Genomic DNA, 14,184 nt, shown 5'->3' on the forward strand with positions numbered 1-14,184 from the left:
TTCATCTTTGTTTCATTTATTTCTGCTCTGATCTTTATGATTTCTTTCCTTCTACTAACTTTGGGTTTGTTTGTTCTTTCTCTGGTTACTCTAGGTGTAAGTTTAGGTTATTTGAGATTTTTCTTGTTTTCTGAGGTAAGATTGTATTGCTATAAACTTCACTCTTAGAACTGCTTTTGCTGTGTCCCATAGGTTTTGAATCGTGGTGTTTTTGTTGTTATTTGGCTCTAGGTATTTTTAAAATTTCCTCTTTGATTTCTTCAGTGATCCATTGATTGTTTAGTAACATATTGTTTAGCCACCAAGTGTTTGTGTTTTTTACAGGTTTTTTTTTTCTTGTAGTTAATTTCTGATCTCATAGCATTGTGGTCAGAAAAGATGATATGATTTAAACTTTCTTAAATTTACTGGGGCTCTCTTTGTGGCCCACCATGTGATCAGTCCTGGAGAATGTTCCATGTGCACTTGAAAAGAATGTGTACTCTGCTGTTTTTGGGTGGAATGTCCGTAAATATCAATGAAGTCCGTCTGGTCTAATGTGTTATTGAAGGCCTGTGTTTCCTTATTGATTTTTCTGTCTGGATGGTCTGTCCATTGATGAAAGTGGGTGTTAAAGTCCCCCACTATTATTGTGTTACTGTCAGTTTCTCCTTTTATGGCTGTTAGTGTTTGTTTTATATACTGAGGAACTCTTATGTTGGGTGCGTATATAATTACAAGTGTTATCTTTTCTTGTATTGATTCCTTGATCACTATGTAGTGTCCTTCCTTGTCTCTTAGTCTGTATTTTTTTTTTTTTTTTTTTTTTTTTTTTGTGGTACGTGGACCTCTCACTGTTGTGGCCTCTCCCGTTGCGGAGCACAGACTCTGGACGCACAGGCTCAGCGGCCATGGCTCACGGGCCCAGCCGCTCCGCGGCATGTGGGATCTTCCCAGACCAGGGCACGAACCCGTGTCCCCTGCATTGGCAGGCGGACTCTCAACCACTGCGCCACCAGAGAAGCCCATCTTAGTCTGTATTTTAAAGTCTATTTTGTCTGCTATGAGTATTGCTACTCCAGCTTTCTTTTGATTTCCATTTGCATGGAATATGTTTTTACATCCCCTCACTTTAAGTGCGTATGTGTCCCTAGGTCTGAAGAGGGTCTTTTGTAAATAGCATATATACAGGTCTGTGTTTGTATCCATTCAGCCAGTCTGTGTCTTTTGACTGGAGCATCTAGTCCATTTACATTTAAGGTAATTATCAATATGTATATTTCTATTGCCCTTTTCTTAATTGCTTTGGGTTTGTTTTTTGGCCGTTATCTCCTTGATAGGAGGTGTGACTGATGTTGTGGTGGCCAGGCCTGCACTGGCCTCCCCTTTGCTCTGTGATTATCACTGCCCTGTCAGAGTTGTTGCAGTAGAGGCCCCCAGATGTGTTTCTTGGCTGTGTTTCTGATCTGCAATGGGAGGTAGGTGGGATTGGAGCACTCCCACAGGGAGGGAAGCCACTGAGTATATCTCCCCTGGAGCTGTTCACCTGTGGGTGTGCTCTGTTGTGTCACCTTTCACCCATTGTGCGAGCTCTCAGATTATACTGTTGTTGGCACTGCTCTTGGCCACACCTTAACCATGGGTATGCCAGCAGTTGGCCCTGGTGTCTCTCAGACATTGTTTTCACCAGGCCATCAGCGTAGATCCACTGAAGTCAGGTCCTGGGATTGCAGTGATCATGGATCTGGACCCACTGTGGGAGCAGCCCAGACTCTGGTCTGGCCCAACCCCTGTGTGTGTATGCCCACACAGTCTACAGCTGCTAAAGCTAGACCCATCTTGGCTGCGGGAGCACTCGCTGTCTGTTCAGATGTTCTGTAGGCGCTCAGTTTACAAAGCTGGTCACGGTGGTGTCAATTTGCAGTTTTGCAGCTGGTTATGTGGGGATCTTTCTTTTTAGGTGTTCAAGGTCCTCTGCTAGTGTTCAGCTGGTGTTCTGTGAGAATTGTTCCATTTATAGTTGTATTCTTGATGCATTTGTGGGGAGAGATGAACTCCACGTCCTCCTACTCCTCTGCCATCTTGACTCCTGATTGTTTGTTTTCTCTATAGTTTTGTCTTTTCCAAAATGTCCTGTAAGTGTAATCAGACAATGTATAGTCTTTTTCACTTGGCATAGTGATGAGCTTTATGCATGTTGCTGTGTCTATCAGTAATTTCTTCTTTTTTATTGCTGAGTTAAATTCCATGGTATGGATGTTCCACAGTTTGTTTTATCCATTCCCTAGTTGACTTGGATTGTTTGTAGGTTTGGAAATAAAACTGCTAATTGCAAGTTTTGTGTGAACATAATTCATTTCACTTGGGTAACACCTAGGAGCAGGGTTGCTGGATCATGTGCTAAGTGTATGTTTAACTTTATAAGAAACTGCCAAATTGTTTTCCACAGTGGCTATACCATTTTGCATTTCTATTAACAGTTTATGAAAGGGCCAGTTGCTCCACATCCATGTCAGCACTTGGTATTGTCAGGTTTTTTAAAAGCCATTCTGCTAGGTAGATAGTTACATCTCGTAGTTTTAATTTGCGTTTCCCTAATGACTGTGGATGTCGAAAATGTTTTCATGTGCTCATCTGCCATCCATTTATCTTTGGTGAAGTGTTTGCTCACCTCTTTTGCCTGTTTTTTAATTGGGTTATTTGTGTTTATTGTTGAGCTTTTGAGAGTTTTTTTTTTTTTTTTTTTTTTTTTTTTTTTTTTTTTTTTTTTTTTTGCGGTATGCGGGCCTCTCACTCTTGTGGCCTCTCCCGTTGCGGAGCACAGGCTCCGGATGCGCAGGCCCAGCGGCCATGGCTCACGGGCCCAGCCGCTCCGCGGCATATGGGATCCTCCCAGACCGGGGCACGAACCCGTATCCCCTGCATCGGCAGGCGGACTCTCAACCACTGCGCCACCAGGGAGGCCCGAGAGTTTTTTTTTATATATTCTGGTTATAGGTCTTTTATCAGATAAATGATGTGCAGGTATTTTCTTCTTGTCTATTGGCTTTTCATTCCCTTAAGAGTCTTTTTTGAAGAGTAGAAGTTCTTGATTTTAATTGTCTTATTTATACATTTAAAAAGTCTGTATCATGCTTGGTGTTTTATCTAAGAATTCTTTGCATAACCCAAGGTTACAAAGATTTTCTCCAGTTTTCTTCTAGAAGTGTTATTGTTTTAGGTATTATATTTAGGTCTGATCCATTTTGAGATAGTTTTTGTAAATGGTGCAAGGTATGTGCATGTCTTATGCCCCAACCAATTTAATCATAAGAGATTTAGGGAAATGATGTTGTTTATGGAGAAAATGATATGAAACAACCCCCTTCGTAGTGGGTTGCAGGAATGTTTTCCTTTGTGTAAAGGGTCTCCTTACACAGATGCAAGATAGTACACCCTACAAATTCTGCCATCCTTGCTATCAAAATTGCTTTCAGAACACTTAATGAGGAAAATGCAGTAGTGCACAGGAATTTCTTTTGTACTGCTCCTTAGGGCTTTAAATGAAACATGTTTCCAGGCGAAATACACACTAGTATTCCTGGAATAAGAAACATTTCCTGAAGCTTTATCAAAATCAGCTTTTGAATAAATTGGCCTTAAAGAGAATCTCAAATTTCTTTTCTTTCATAAACTAATAGATGATAAATATGTTCCTTCTGGCTGGGTGGTGGTATTTTTTAATCCAAGAAGAATGAATTTAGATATCCTTGAGATACAGAAAACCTTTGATTAAAACATTTTTACCCAATTTTAAAATTTTCTTCCTTTTTTTTTTTTTCCGAGCTAGTTGATGCTGCTTATCAATTAGTCATATTTGTTAAGGACCTCTGAGTATGTAAGACCCTATTCTTGGTGCTGGAGTGGAGCAGGGTGAGAAAGACAGACGCCAAAGAGATCCAGGGTCTGCCATGAGAATTAACTGCCTGTAGGAAGGAGGTTAAGATCTACACACGAGTTGCTATTATGAAGTAGGAAGAGTCGCATCTCATAAGAGAGGAACAAAATGGGCTGGGCCTTGCACAAAGCATGTTCTGCAGGCCAGAGCATGGGGAGTTTGTTAGAAATGCAGAATCTCAGGCCTCTGTTGTGGGTTTTGTTTTGTTTTTTAAAAAAAATTTTATTGAGGTGTAATTGACCTATAGCACTGTATTAGTTTGAAGGCATCCAGTGTAATGATTCAATATTTGTAGGATTCCCTTTCTTTTTAAGAGTAAATAATATTCCATTGTATGTGTTTATGACATCTTGTTTAGCCATTCATCTGTTGATGGACACTTGGGTTGCCTCTACTTTGTGGCTTTTGGGAACAGTGCTACCGTGAACAAGGGAAGGGTTATTTTAAATTTAAAGTTTTTTTCTTTTAATTTTATTAACACTTCAGTGTCCAGTACTATCGCTAGCAGACACTAGTTAGATACCCCGTCAGTAACATTTGAAATTACAGCTTTTAAAATTTCTTTGGTGTTCCACTTACCACCGTTGAGTTCTTCTGTGCGCCTTCCCTGAACGAGTTTGAGATCCAGCCTGTAGATGTTTGGTCCTTACATTAGAAGCTGACATTTTATAACTGGGAGCTTCCTCACCAAGACTCAGATTCCTCACTTCTCTGGGGGGGTTCAAGGTTGGGCACACTGAGCCCCGTGCCTTTGTAGCTTTGGTCTGCTGGGGTGTGGGAGTGACTGCCATTCCTGGACTCATGTTGGCACTGTCCAATGCAGCCTTACCCTGAGCTGCTGCCTTCACTGCCCACCTGCTTGGCCCCAAGTCCTGTTGAATGTGCGTTCTTTGTTCCCGAGATGAGCCCGAAGGTCGTTTGCAAGGCTTGTAAGTGAAATCTGCAATCCTTTCTGAAAGAGGTGCTGTGAATATGACTACTGTGTATGTAGATGCTCAGAAATTCTGTGTGAAGATCTTTAATTCCTTTTGGATAGGAATGTCACAGAGTGTACCTTTTGACCCCGTGCACCTTTCCTAGGAAACTACACCTTCCCTGAGAAAATGACTACAAGGTCAGATGTAGTGATTTTCATACAAAGATTTATTGATGACCTGCTTTAGGCCAGGCCCGTGTTAGGTGCCAAGGACTCCATTCTAGTGTCTGTGTCCTGGTCAAGGAATTGAATCTTGGGCCCCACTTGACCTTTGATGGTACTCACGTTGTTATCCCAACAAGGACAGACTGAATAGATATATACAGTATGTGTGAAAGGAATGGAAGAAATCTGTGTATTGTAAAAAAAAAATAGTTATGAATAATAAGTCTTTTCACTTTCAGAAGAGAATTTTCTTGACTTCTTTCTGGTTAGCTAGATAGCATTTATCCTAATATTGTGCAAGCTTGACTACTGTAAGTATAATCCACTGATTGGGAATATTTTATATTTTCTTTTCAGTTATTTGCTTTATTTTTTTGGTTTGTTTTGGTAGGTCTTACAATTGGCGTTGTAGTCAAATGGAACATAAGCTTTGCGGGAAAATGTCTGTTGTAGTCTGTCTAGACTACATAGCTACAGAGTGGATCACTGACGAATGAAACAGGGAAGTGACAAATCCTTGGGCCTAAAGTGTTGATACATTGTTTACCTGGTCTCACATTAGAAGGCTGTCCCTATGAATCCTCTTTTATCAGGTCCTTTCCGTCCCTTGCATGCAAATCTTGCCTTCTTCGTTGCATCTGTTAAACAGCTTGTTGCATTGAAGACACTTGAATATTTTACAGAGACTTTTGCTAAATCCCGGGACTTATGACTGTCTGAAATGCTTCTCTTAATGCCTTTTGAAGTTGGGCAGCAAGAAACAGAGCCCTGCATGCCCCAAGAATGTGTAGTGGTTTTTGCTTTTTTGAAAGTTCATTGCTTCCTTTTGTCCCTAATGGGTAATTGCAGCCTCTTCCTACTGGCACCTCTGGAGCAGATACAGAAGTAAGAAGGAGGAATTAGGCAGACACAGGCTCACTGCAGTGGCGGTTGTGACAGTGGCCCCAGGGCTAATGCAGTTGACCGTGGAAGCAATTGATTTATATCAACAGCCTCTCCATTCCTTATATGTGCTTCCAGTAGATCATTACCCCTTCAGGGTTCCATGAGGACAAAGTTATTGTCATAATAATATTAAGACATTACTGGAGGAGGGGCTGGAAAAGATGTTAAGACATTATTTGCGTTTTTTTGCTGTGTTGATATTTGCACTGATGTGCAAAAGCAAAGGCAGAGAAAACTGCTTGTCCTCAGCATGAATCAAGGCAGTGGCATCAAACTGTACTAGTGGTCATTTCATTCTTCACCTCCGTGCACCAATTTTAAAAGAAAATGTGTTGCACATAGTATGTCTTACTGTAGCAGTAAAAATTATTAAAATCTGGACCCTTGAGGGCATCTCTTTTATATACTCCATGATGAAATGTGAAGTACACATAAAGTATCTTTGTATCTCCAAGTACAACCATGGTCTAGTTATCTCAGGGAAAAGATCCTAGTACCTAGCAGGACTGTGTTCGGAGGATAGCAAGAACCCCAAAGAAATCTTGGACTGGATTGTTGTTGGCAGTGGTGTTGGTAGTGGTATTGGTGTGTTGTCTGAAACGGTTTTGTGTGTACTGTGGATAGAGCACATGGGTAGGTGTATGAGAAGTACTGGGAATTGGGGTTTTCGTTGCAGGGAAGGGAGATACTAACATCGTGTTGAGGGAGATGAAGAAGAATCCTGTCTTGTTGGGCTTGAATTCAAGATGTCAAAATGAACTCAGATGTAAGATACTAGAACACCTTTGTTCTGTGCAGGCAAAGCAATGATACTTTACTAGCGAGGCGCACACCTAGATCTCAGAGCTTGATTTCCAAATGCCAGGGCTCCTTGGAGAAATGGCTCGTTGGGGGTCTGGGGCCAGTACATGGCTAGCTGGGCACGCCTGTTGTGTTGGAAAACAAAGAGGTGCCCAGAGGCTATTAGGATTGTGTCAGAAGGACACAGAAGCTGGCTTGAAGGAGCTGCCAGTAGCCAAATATGGGACAATCTGAGTATCAGAAAGAATGATGATAGAGTAATGGGTTAAGACACATTAACTTAAAACAATCCATGAAACTGCCTGGGAGGGAGAGTAGGGAGAGAAGGACAGAGGGAGAGAGGGGGATAGACCGCAAGAGAGAGAATATGACATTACAGGAGAATGCACCTAACATACGAAGGAGGAATAGTATTTGAAAATCACTGTTTTGTAACCCCTAACGTGGTGATGGATTCAGGCGAGGGGTATCAATGGATACCGAAGCTGTTGAGTGAAATGCTATCAGGGAGAAGGATAGTCATGGAATCTCAAAAATCATCCTAGTTATTACTTAATAAGCACAAAGGGGTAAAGATACTTTTGCTAAGAAGAAATCTGGCAGATCCCACTTTCACTTGGTGATCAAACAGCAGCTCCACTAAAGACACAACCAGACGTTACATGCAATGTGTAGCAGGAACGCGGCACTGCCCACGAAGGAGTCTGGCCGAAGAAAAGCACGCTTGAGTCTGACTGAGACTCTAGGTTTAAGTACCAAATTACAGGAAATCCAGAGGGACGGAGGAGTCTGTTAAATACCATCTTGGGGCTGCAAAAGTCAAAAAGCAAACCTCTAGGCTCTGGCAAACTCTACAGTCAGATAGCCCAGTGTCTTCAAAAATCAGTTGTGAGAAGAAAGTTAAACACGAAGGCGACGCGAGAAAGGACTTGAGACGCAATGACCAATGTATGGGCCTTATTTGGATCCTGACACAAATACGCTGGGGGTTGAAAAACAATAATAGTAACTGTGGACACAGACTGTATATTTGCTGGTAACACAGGGTGAAATGATACTCTGTCTACAATTGCTTTAAAATAATTTGGAAGGAGGGCCGTTGGGTTGGGATACAGATGAAACAAGACTAGCCATGGGTAATCGCTAGGGTGTCCACCTGTGTATTCATGATAGTATTCCATCTATTTAGGAATGTATTTGAAAGTTTTATAATTAAATTAAAAATACTGCTAATTAATAGGGAATAGCTTGACATTTTGTGCCTCTTTATGCAATGCATTGAGAAGTACATGTCATCTGTATAGAATTGTTGCCAATAATATCTGAGTCTGTCAGGAAACAATCACATAAGCTCAGAATGTTTGACATTCTACAAGTCAGTTTTCTTGGGTTGTCTACAAAATGTCAGTGTTATGAAAAGCAACAAAAAATAATGTCATAAAAAAACAATCCGGTCTTCCCTGGTGGCGCAGTGGTTGAGAGTCCGCCTGCCGATGCAGGGGACACGGGTTCATGCCCTGGTCCGGGAAGATCCCACATGCCGCGGAGCGGCTGGGCCCGTGAGCCATGGCCGCTGAGCCTCCGCGTCCGGAGCCTGTGCTCCGCAATGGGAGAGGCCGCAACAGTGAGAGGCCCACGTACCACAAAAAAAAAGTTATGAAAGACATTTTGGGCACAATGCAGACATTTGAATATGAATTGAATATATCATAATACATATATTATTACATATATTGAATATATCATAATACATGATATTATTGAATTAATATTAATTATTTTAGGTATGATGGTTATGCGGTTCTTCAGGAGAATGTCCTTATTCTTAGGAGATGTGTATGGAAGTATTTTAGGGTGAATTGTATGGTGTCTGCAAATTACTTGAAACATACATGGATTAGGTTGCTGCATTTTAAATCACTATTTTCCTAGGTTAGAAACATTCAAATATCAGCAGATGCCTGAGATTCAATCTAACATTTGTTGAAAGATAGAGAAACAAGCAAATGGGGGGCTCTAGGTGAAGCATATACAAATGTTTGCACTATTCTTTCATGTTTCTATGTGTTTGAACTTTTTCGAAATAGTTAAGAACAAACAGGTAGCGTACAAAAATGAACTCTCAGGGCTTCCCTGGTGGCGCAGTGGTTGAGAGTCCACCTGCCGATGCAGGGGACGTCGGTTTGTGCCCTGGTCCGGGAAGATTCCACCTGCTGCGGAGCGGCTGGGCCCGTGAGCCATGGCCGCTGAGCCTGCGTGTCCGGAGCCTGTGCTCCGCAACGGGAGGGGCCACAACAGTGAGAGGCCCGCGTATCGCAAAAAAAAAAAAATGAACTCGCAGCAAATACATATTTGTTAGATTAAGTGTGCTGACAGTATTCTCTCTGGCAATAATTGCCTGTAATAGTGTTTAACAGAATTAATTCTAAACTAAGATTGATTCAGAATACAGAAAAGAAGGAAAGCTTTATTTCATTGTATGAACTTTCATGTGACAAAGAACAGAAAAATAAAGAACTATAGGTGGAAATTAAGAAAAGAGTTTAGTGATGTCTTAAGGATTTTTTTTTTTTTTAACGTGGATGACATTTAAAGACAGATCCACTGTAGGAGAAAACTTTCTTATTTTTTGTCAAGAGATCAAAAATGGCTTTTATCTAGGCATGGCCTCAACACTCCTTGTAATATAGGATATACCTCTAGAATTTGAAAAAGAAAACTCTTATCCTCTTCCACCCCTTCCCTGGTTGCCATGAGGTGTCAAATTGAGGCACATTTTGCTCAGGGTTATTGGGGTCTTGTGAGCAACCATGGCAGATTGATAAAGTCATGAGATGGTAATTCCTACTCCTCTACAAAATTTCCCTAAGTGATTATAACAGCCCCTGATATTATCCTCCTTTTTTCAATCCAAACAGATCCCTAAAGAAGTGGCTGACATCTTTAACGCCCCCAGTGATGATGAAGAGTTTGTCGGTTTCCAAGATGATGTTCCCGTGGAAACCCTGTCATCGGAGGAGAGCTGTGACAGTTATGACTCACTGGAGTCAGGGAAGCAGGTATGGGCGCCTCCTTTCAAGGCAGGCGTATCCGTCTGGAAGCTTGGATCTTGGCTCGGATTTTTTTTTTTTTTTTTTTTTTTTTTTTGCAGTACTTGGGCCTCTCACGGTTGTGGCCTCTCCTGTTGCGGAGCACAGGCTCCGGACATGCAGGCTCAGCAGCCATGGCTCACGGGCCCAGCCTCTCCGCGGCATGTGGGATCTTCCCGGACCGGGGCACAGACCCGTGTCCCCTGCATCGGCAGGCGGACTCCCAACCACTGCGCCACCAGGGAAGCCCCAGATATTCTTTTACTTGAACATGGTCTGAGATTGGTGGTATCAGTTAATTGTCGAGCATCTTATTTTATTAGTGTTACACCTTCATGTTTCAAGCACCTGGTGAGGGTACCTCGCTCAGTTTTGCTGTTTAAATCCTTTCTATGTGTAATAATTTTTTTTTTTTCAGTAAAGGGGACCTCACATGATCAAATCCGTTTTCTTTGCCACCTCGGGGCTGCAGCCTGTGGCCAGGCTGTATTTGGAGCGCTCCCACACAGCTGGCGGGGGAGGGCTGATCCCCCAGCGATAGTGTAGGAGTGTGTGGTTACCATGAGACACATGGCCTCTGTGCTTCTGCGGTGAGGGTGTCCGCACCTCACTCGTGGGATGGCTGGCGAGAGCATTGTTCTTTCTTTAATTCCTTTGATCTGTGGCAGACACAAGTTGCAGTTCTCGGAGAGGTAGATTCCTGGAGGTTTATGTGGTGATTTGGCAGGAGCATGGCCAGAGTATCCAGGCTTCCGGGGCATTTTTTTCTGAGTTCATTTGTGGCACTCAGAATTCCTCATTCTCCCTCGACCGTGGCCTCTCCTAAAAGGCTGTGAGTTAGACCCACCTAGCTTCCGCTGGGCAAGTAGAGGAAGGCAGGCAGTTAGTTATGTAAGTGAAGCCCCGGCTTGATGGCAGTGTGTGTGGTCCTCACCTTATCTGATGCCTCTGCAGCATTTGACCCCGCCCCTCGCCAGCCACCTGCTTCCACTCGCCTTGGTCTTTTTCTCTTACGCCTTTTGTTCTTGGTTGTCATCCCTTCTACTTCCTGTCCCCATCTGTGGATGTTCTCCAAGATGTTATCTTCAGACCTTTCCACTTAATGATCTCAGTGCCTGGCCTGGTCTCAGCCGTTGCCTCCTGGTTCTTTGTGGTTTGGCCCCTCCCTCCAGCCCCAGATGTATTTCTGACAGCCACTTGGATCCGTCATCATCGTTCAAGGGAGGTCGGAAACTCACCATTTTCCCTCCCTGGTTGTCTGTCTTCCCCGTTTTTGTCTCCAACTTTGGAGCTCTTGACACCTCCTGTTTCCTCACCCATCTCCTCAAGTCCCTTGCAGGAGTTGATGAACCTTCTGCCACGTTCCTCACCTCCATCCCTTCCCGTCTCTTCCCTTCTCAGCTACCGTGGTTCTCATAGCCCTTACTGCAGGCGTGGAACTGAGCTCTGGTCGCCATCCTCCCCTGTTGGGAATCGCCAGTCCCTCCACTCGAACGTGGCCAGGCAGTGAGCGGCAGCCTGTTGGGTCCACCGTGAGTGGCCCTCTGCGCGGCGCGGGACGCTGTGTGAGGCGCCAGCACGAGCCTGGCGGGCAGCAGCCTTCAGGAGCGGAGCGGCCGCTCTTGCTGCTGTGACGACTGCCCCTTCTCCTGTGCCCTCACACCTGCCCCCAGTCCACCCCCGCTCCCGAGTCTGACCCCAGCATGCATTGCGTGGCCCATGACAACATGCGTTTCATGCAGAGTGCCCTTAATTCACTATCTCCCTGGGAAGGTGCAGGCGCTGTCATTATTCCTGTTTCACAGGGGATGAAACTGAAGTGTGGGGAGGTGAAGTGACTTGGTCTGAGGCCTCACATCTGAGAAGTGGCCGAGCTGGGATGTTTCTAATCTAGGAGCCCCACTTCTCAGCCTCGTGCCTGGCACGGCTCTTTCCTGCGGGCTTTGCAGCAGTAGATCAGAGACCGCATCCGTCCCCCCCACATGCACTGTTCTGCCCCCTGTGCACAGTGGTCCAGGCTCTTCATCCTGCCTCTGTGCGCTCTCAGCATCTTTCTAGCCTCTAGCCCAGTTTAGATGCAGATCAAATGCTTCTGCTTCCACGAAGTCTTACTGGATTTTCTTTCTTTCTGTGCGCCATGTTGCGTGTGTCTCCCTTACAACACTGATCCTCGCCATGGTGACCTATGGACTTGTCCAGCTCCCTTACTAAATGACAAGCTCCTTGATGGAAGGGGCCTCATACTTGAACGGTGCTTTCCAACTTCCCCGGCTTGGGCTGCTTTCTTGGGTTGTCCCTTTCCTCTTGTTTCATACATCCAGTGCCCATGGGCGAACGATCACCCATGGGGCGGAACTGAGGTGGGATACTTGTCTGACTGGTTCAGCCACCATGACTTCCAGTCTGTTTCTTCACATCCCATGAGCTTCAAAATAAAAAAAGTCACCACTCTGTTAGCTTCTCCTCTGATCTGTTATTTGCTTATGTTCTTGATCACGGTAGATGCAGGTCACCAAAGCCCACAACATACTGTCTAGTAGTGATTTTAAAGCATAACGGCCAGATTTCGGAGAACAAAGAGTGGTGTGAGGGTTGTAACCAGGGACACAGGAGACTGTGGAGTGGATGTTCGCTTTGTTACAGACCCCCATTAAAGATGGTTTTTACACCCTGTGAAATCAGGAGAATAAAAGCATGGGCCTTGGTTTAGGGCTGCAGCTGAGTTGTTTTCTCTATCAGAACTGGCCACCAAAGATACTGATCTCTCCCAGGCTGACCGCTGCCTGTGACACCAGCTCAAAGCACAGAAGGAGCCAGAGGACTGGCAGGTTGGAACCTGCTGTTCCAAGGCATGACCTGTTCGGGCTCCAACCAGGGACTTTGGGTAGATGATGAAGTGTGCACATGGGCCCCACTGCCCTGCAGCAGCCTGCAGGGGCTGGCCCAGGGCTCTTGAGCCAGATGTTTCCTGCCCCCGGAGGTGGTGGGTTTCCTTGGGAGCCAATCGCGCACCATTCTTCCTTCATGACAGACCCTGGCCTGCTGCTTCCCCACCTGGACCCCACACACTCCGGATCCATTTTAACCTGCCGAGAGAAGCCGCGTGAACTTGTACGTAGTGTAGTGTGCGCAGCAGTGCCGGCGCTGGTCTCCCTGAGGCACAATTTGAATTTCACTTTAAAGAAACTTCCCTTTTGTGTGTGAATTTTTTTTTTTTTAAGCAGCTGCACCACAGCTATCAACAAAGGGACGAAGTAATTTACATCTGAGCACAGTCACTCCAATTACCCATAATAATTCACAGGAGACATTTTTAAGCTTAAAAAAATGCCGGATATAGGCATTTCTTTCTTTTTCTCCTGGGAAGTTTTTCCACTCGTCTGTTATGTCTGTTTTTCTCCAGAGACTGATTATCCGAGCTCGAAGAAGTATATAATTAAAGTCAGGGAAAAGGCAGGCAGGGAGATAAAGATTCTCCAGCCGCATGTGCTGTCATGAGGGGTCATACCCCTGCATCAGGGATAGGAAGGGAGACGTCAGAGGCAGCAGGGGACATGGACTCCAGGCCTGGCTGCCAGCTTGGAGGAGGCTGGGATGTGGGTCTCCGTTCTGTACTGCCATCCTTGCTTTCCCCCTCCTGTCTTTTAAGCCTGCCATTTATTTTTATGAGTTCAAAAGAAAGAAAAAGTCATTACTGGAACATGTCCTTTCTGAGTCAGCCGTGTAACATCTTTCCTCGGGCTCACTTGCTACCTGCCGGCGGTGGCTGGTTCTCACCTCCTGTGGGAGACGGACTCCCTGGGGTGGGAGGGTTGGAGCTTTTCCTTCGGTGCCCTGTGGTAGCGGGCGATGGAGCAACTGCGTTCTCCTGGGCAGTGGGCGGGGCGGGGTGTGGAAGCCTCCAACCCTGTCCTGCCTGGAGGTGTGCTGTCCGTGAACCAGGCATCTCCCCTGGGAGGAGCCGGCTTGGGATGGCTGTTGGAAAGGAAAGCCAGCGTCCGTGGAGGAGCCAGGGCCAGGTCTTCTCCTCCATGTGTTTTCTGTTCTGTGTGAACGCAGACGCTCCTGATGGCCCGCCCTGGCGGGAGAAACTGAATTCCATCAGCCCTTACCGGGCACACCAGCTGATGGAGGCTGCGGCCATTCTGGCTTTTTGAAATTGTTCAACTTGTGGGTCTGACTTTCTGCAAACTATGGAAAATATGTATATATACGTATGTTTTTATTGTGGTAAAACCTACATAAAATTTACCATTTTAACCATTTTTAAGTGCGGTAAGTCCCGGTGTCCT

At 44.9% G+C, this 14,184-nt stretch overlaps 1 protein-coding gene across 2 annotated transcripts in view; it reads left to right on the top strand.

Moving 5' to 3' along the window:
- The window catches only part of CDCA7L (cell division cycle associated 7 like), a 59,504-nt gene that overhangs the window by 34,742 nt on the left and 10,578 nt on the right, over window positions 1-14,184 (top strand). For both annotated transcript variants that reach the window (XM_081244743.1, XM_081244742.1), the window contains exon 2: window positions 9,722-9,862. In XM_081244743.1, the coding sequence (XP_081100869.1) occupies window positions 9,722-9,862 (141 nt within the window). The remainder of the gene's footprint in view (window positions 1-9,721; window positions 9,863-14,184) is intronic.

Source organism: Mesoplodon bidens, assembly GCF_964165515.1.
Source record: "Mesoplodon bidens genome assembly, chromosome: 9".
NCBI lineage: Eukaryota > Metazoa > Chordata > Mammalia > Artiodactyla > Ziphiidae > Mesoplodon > Mesoplodon bidens.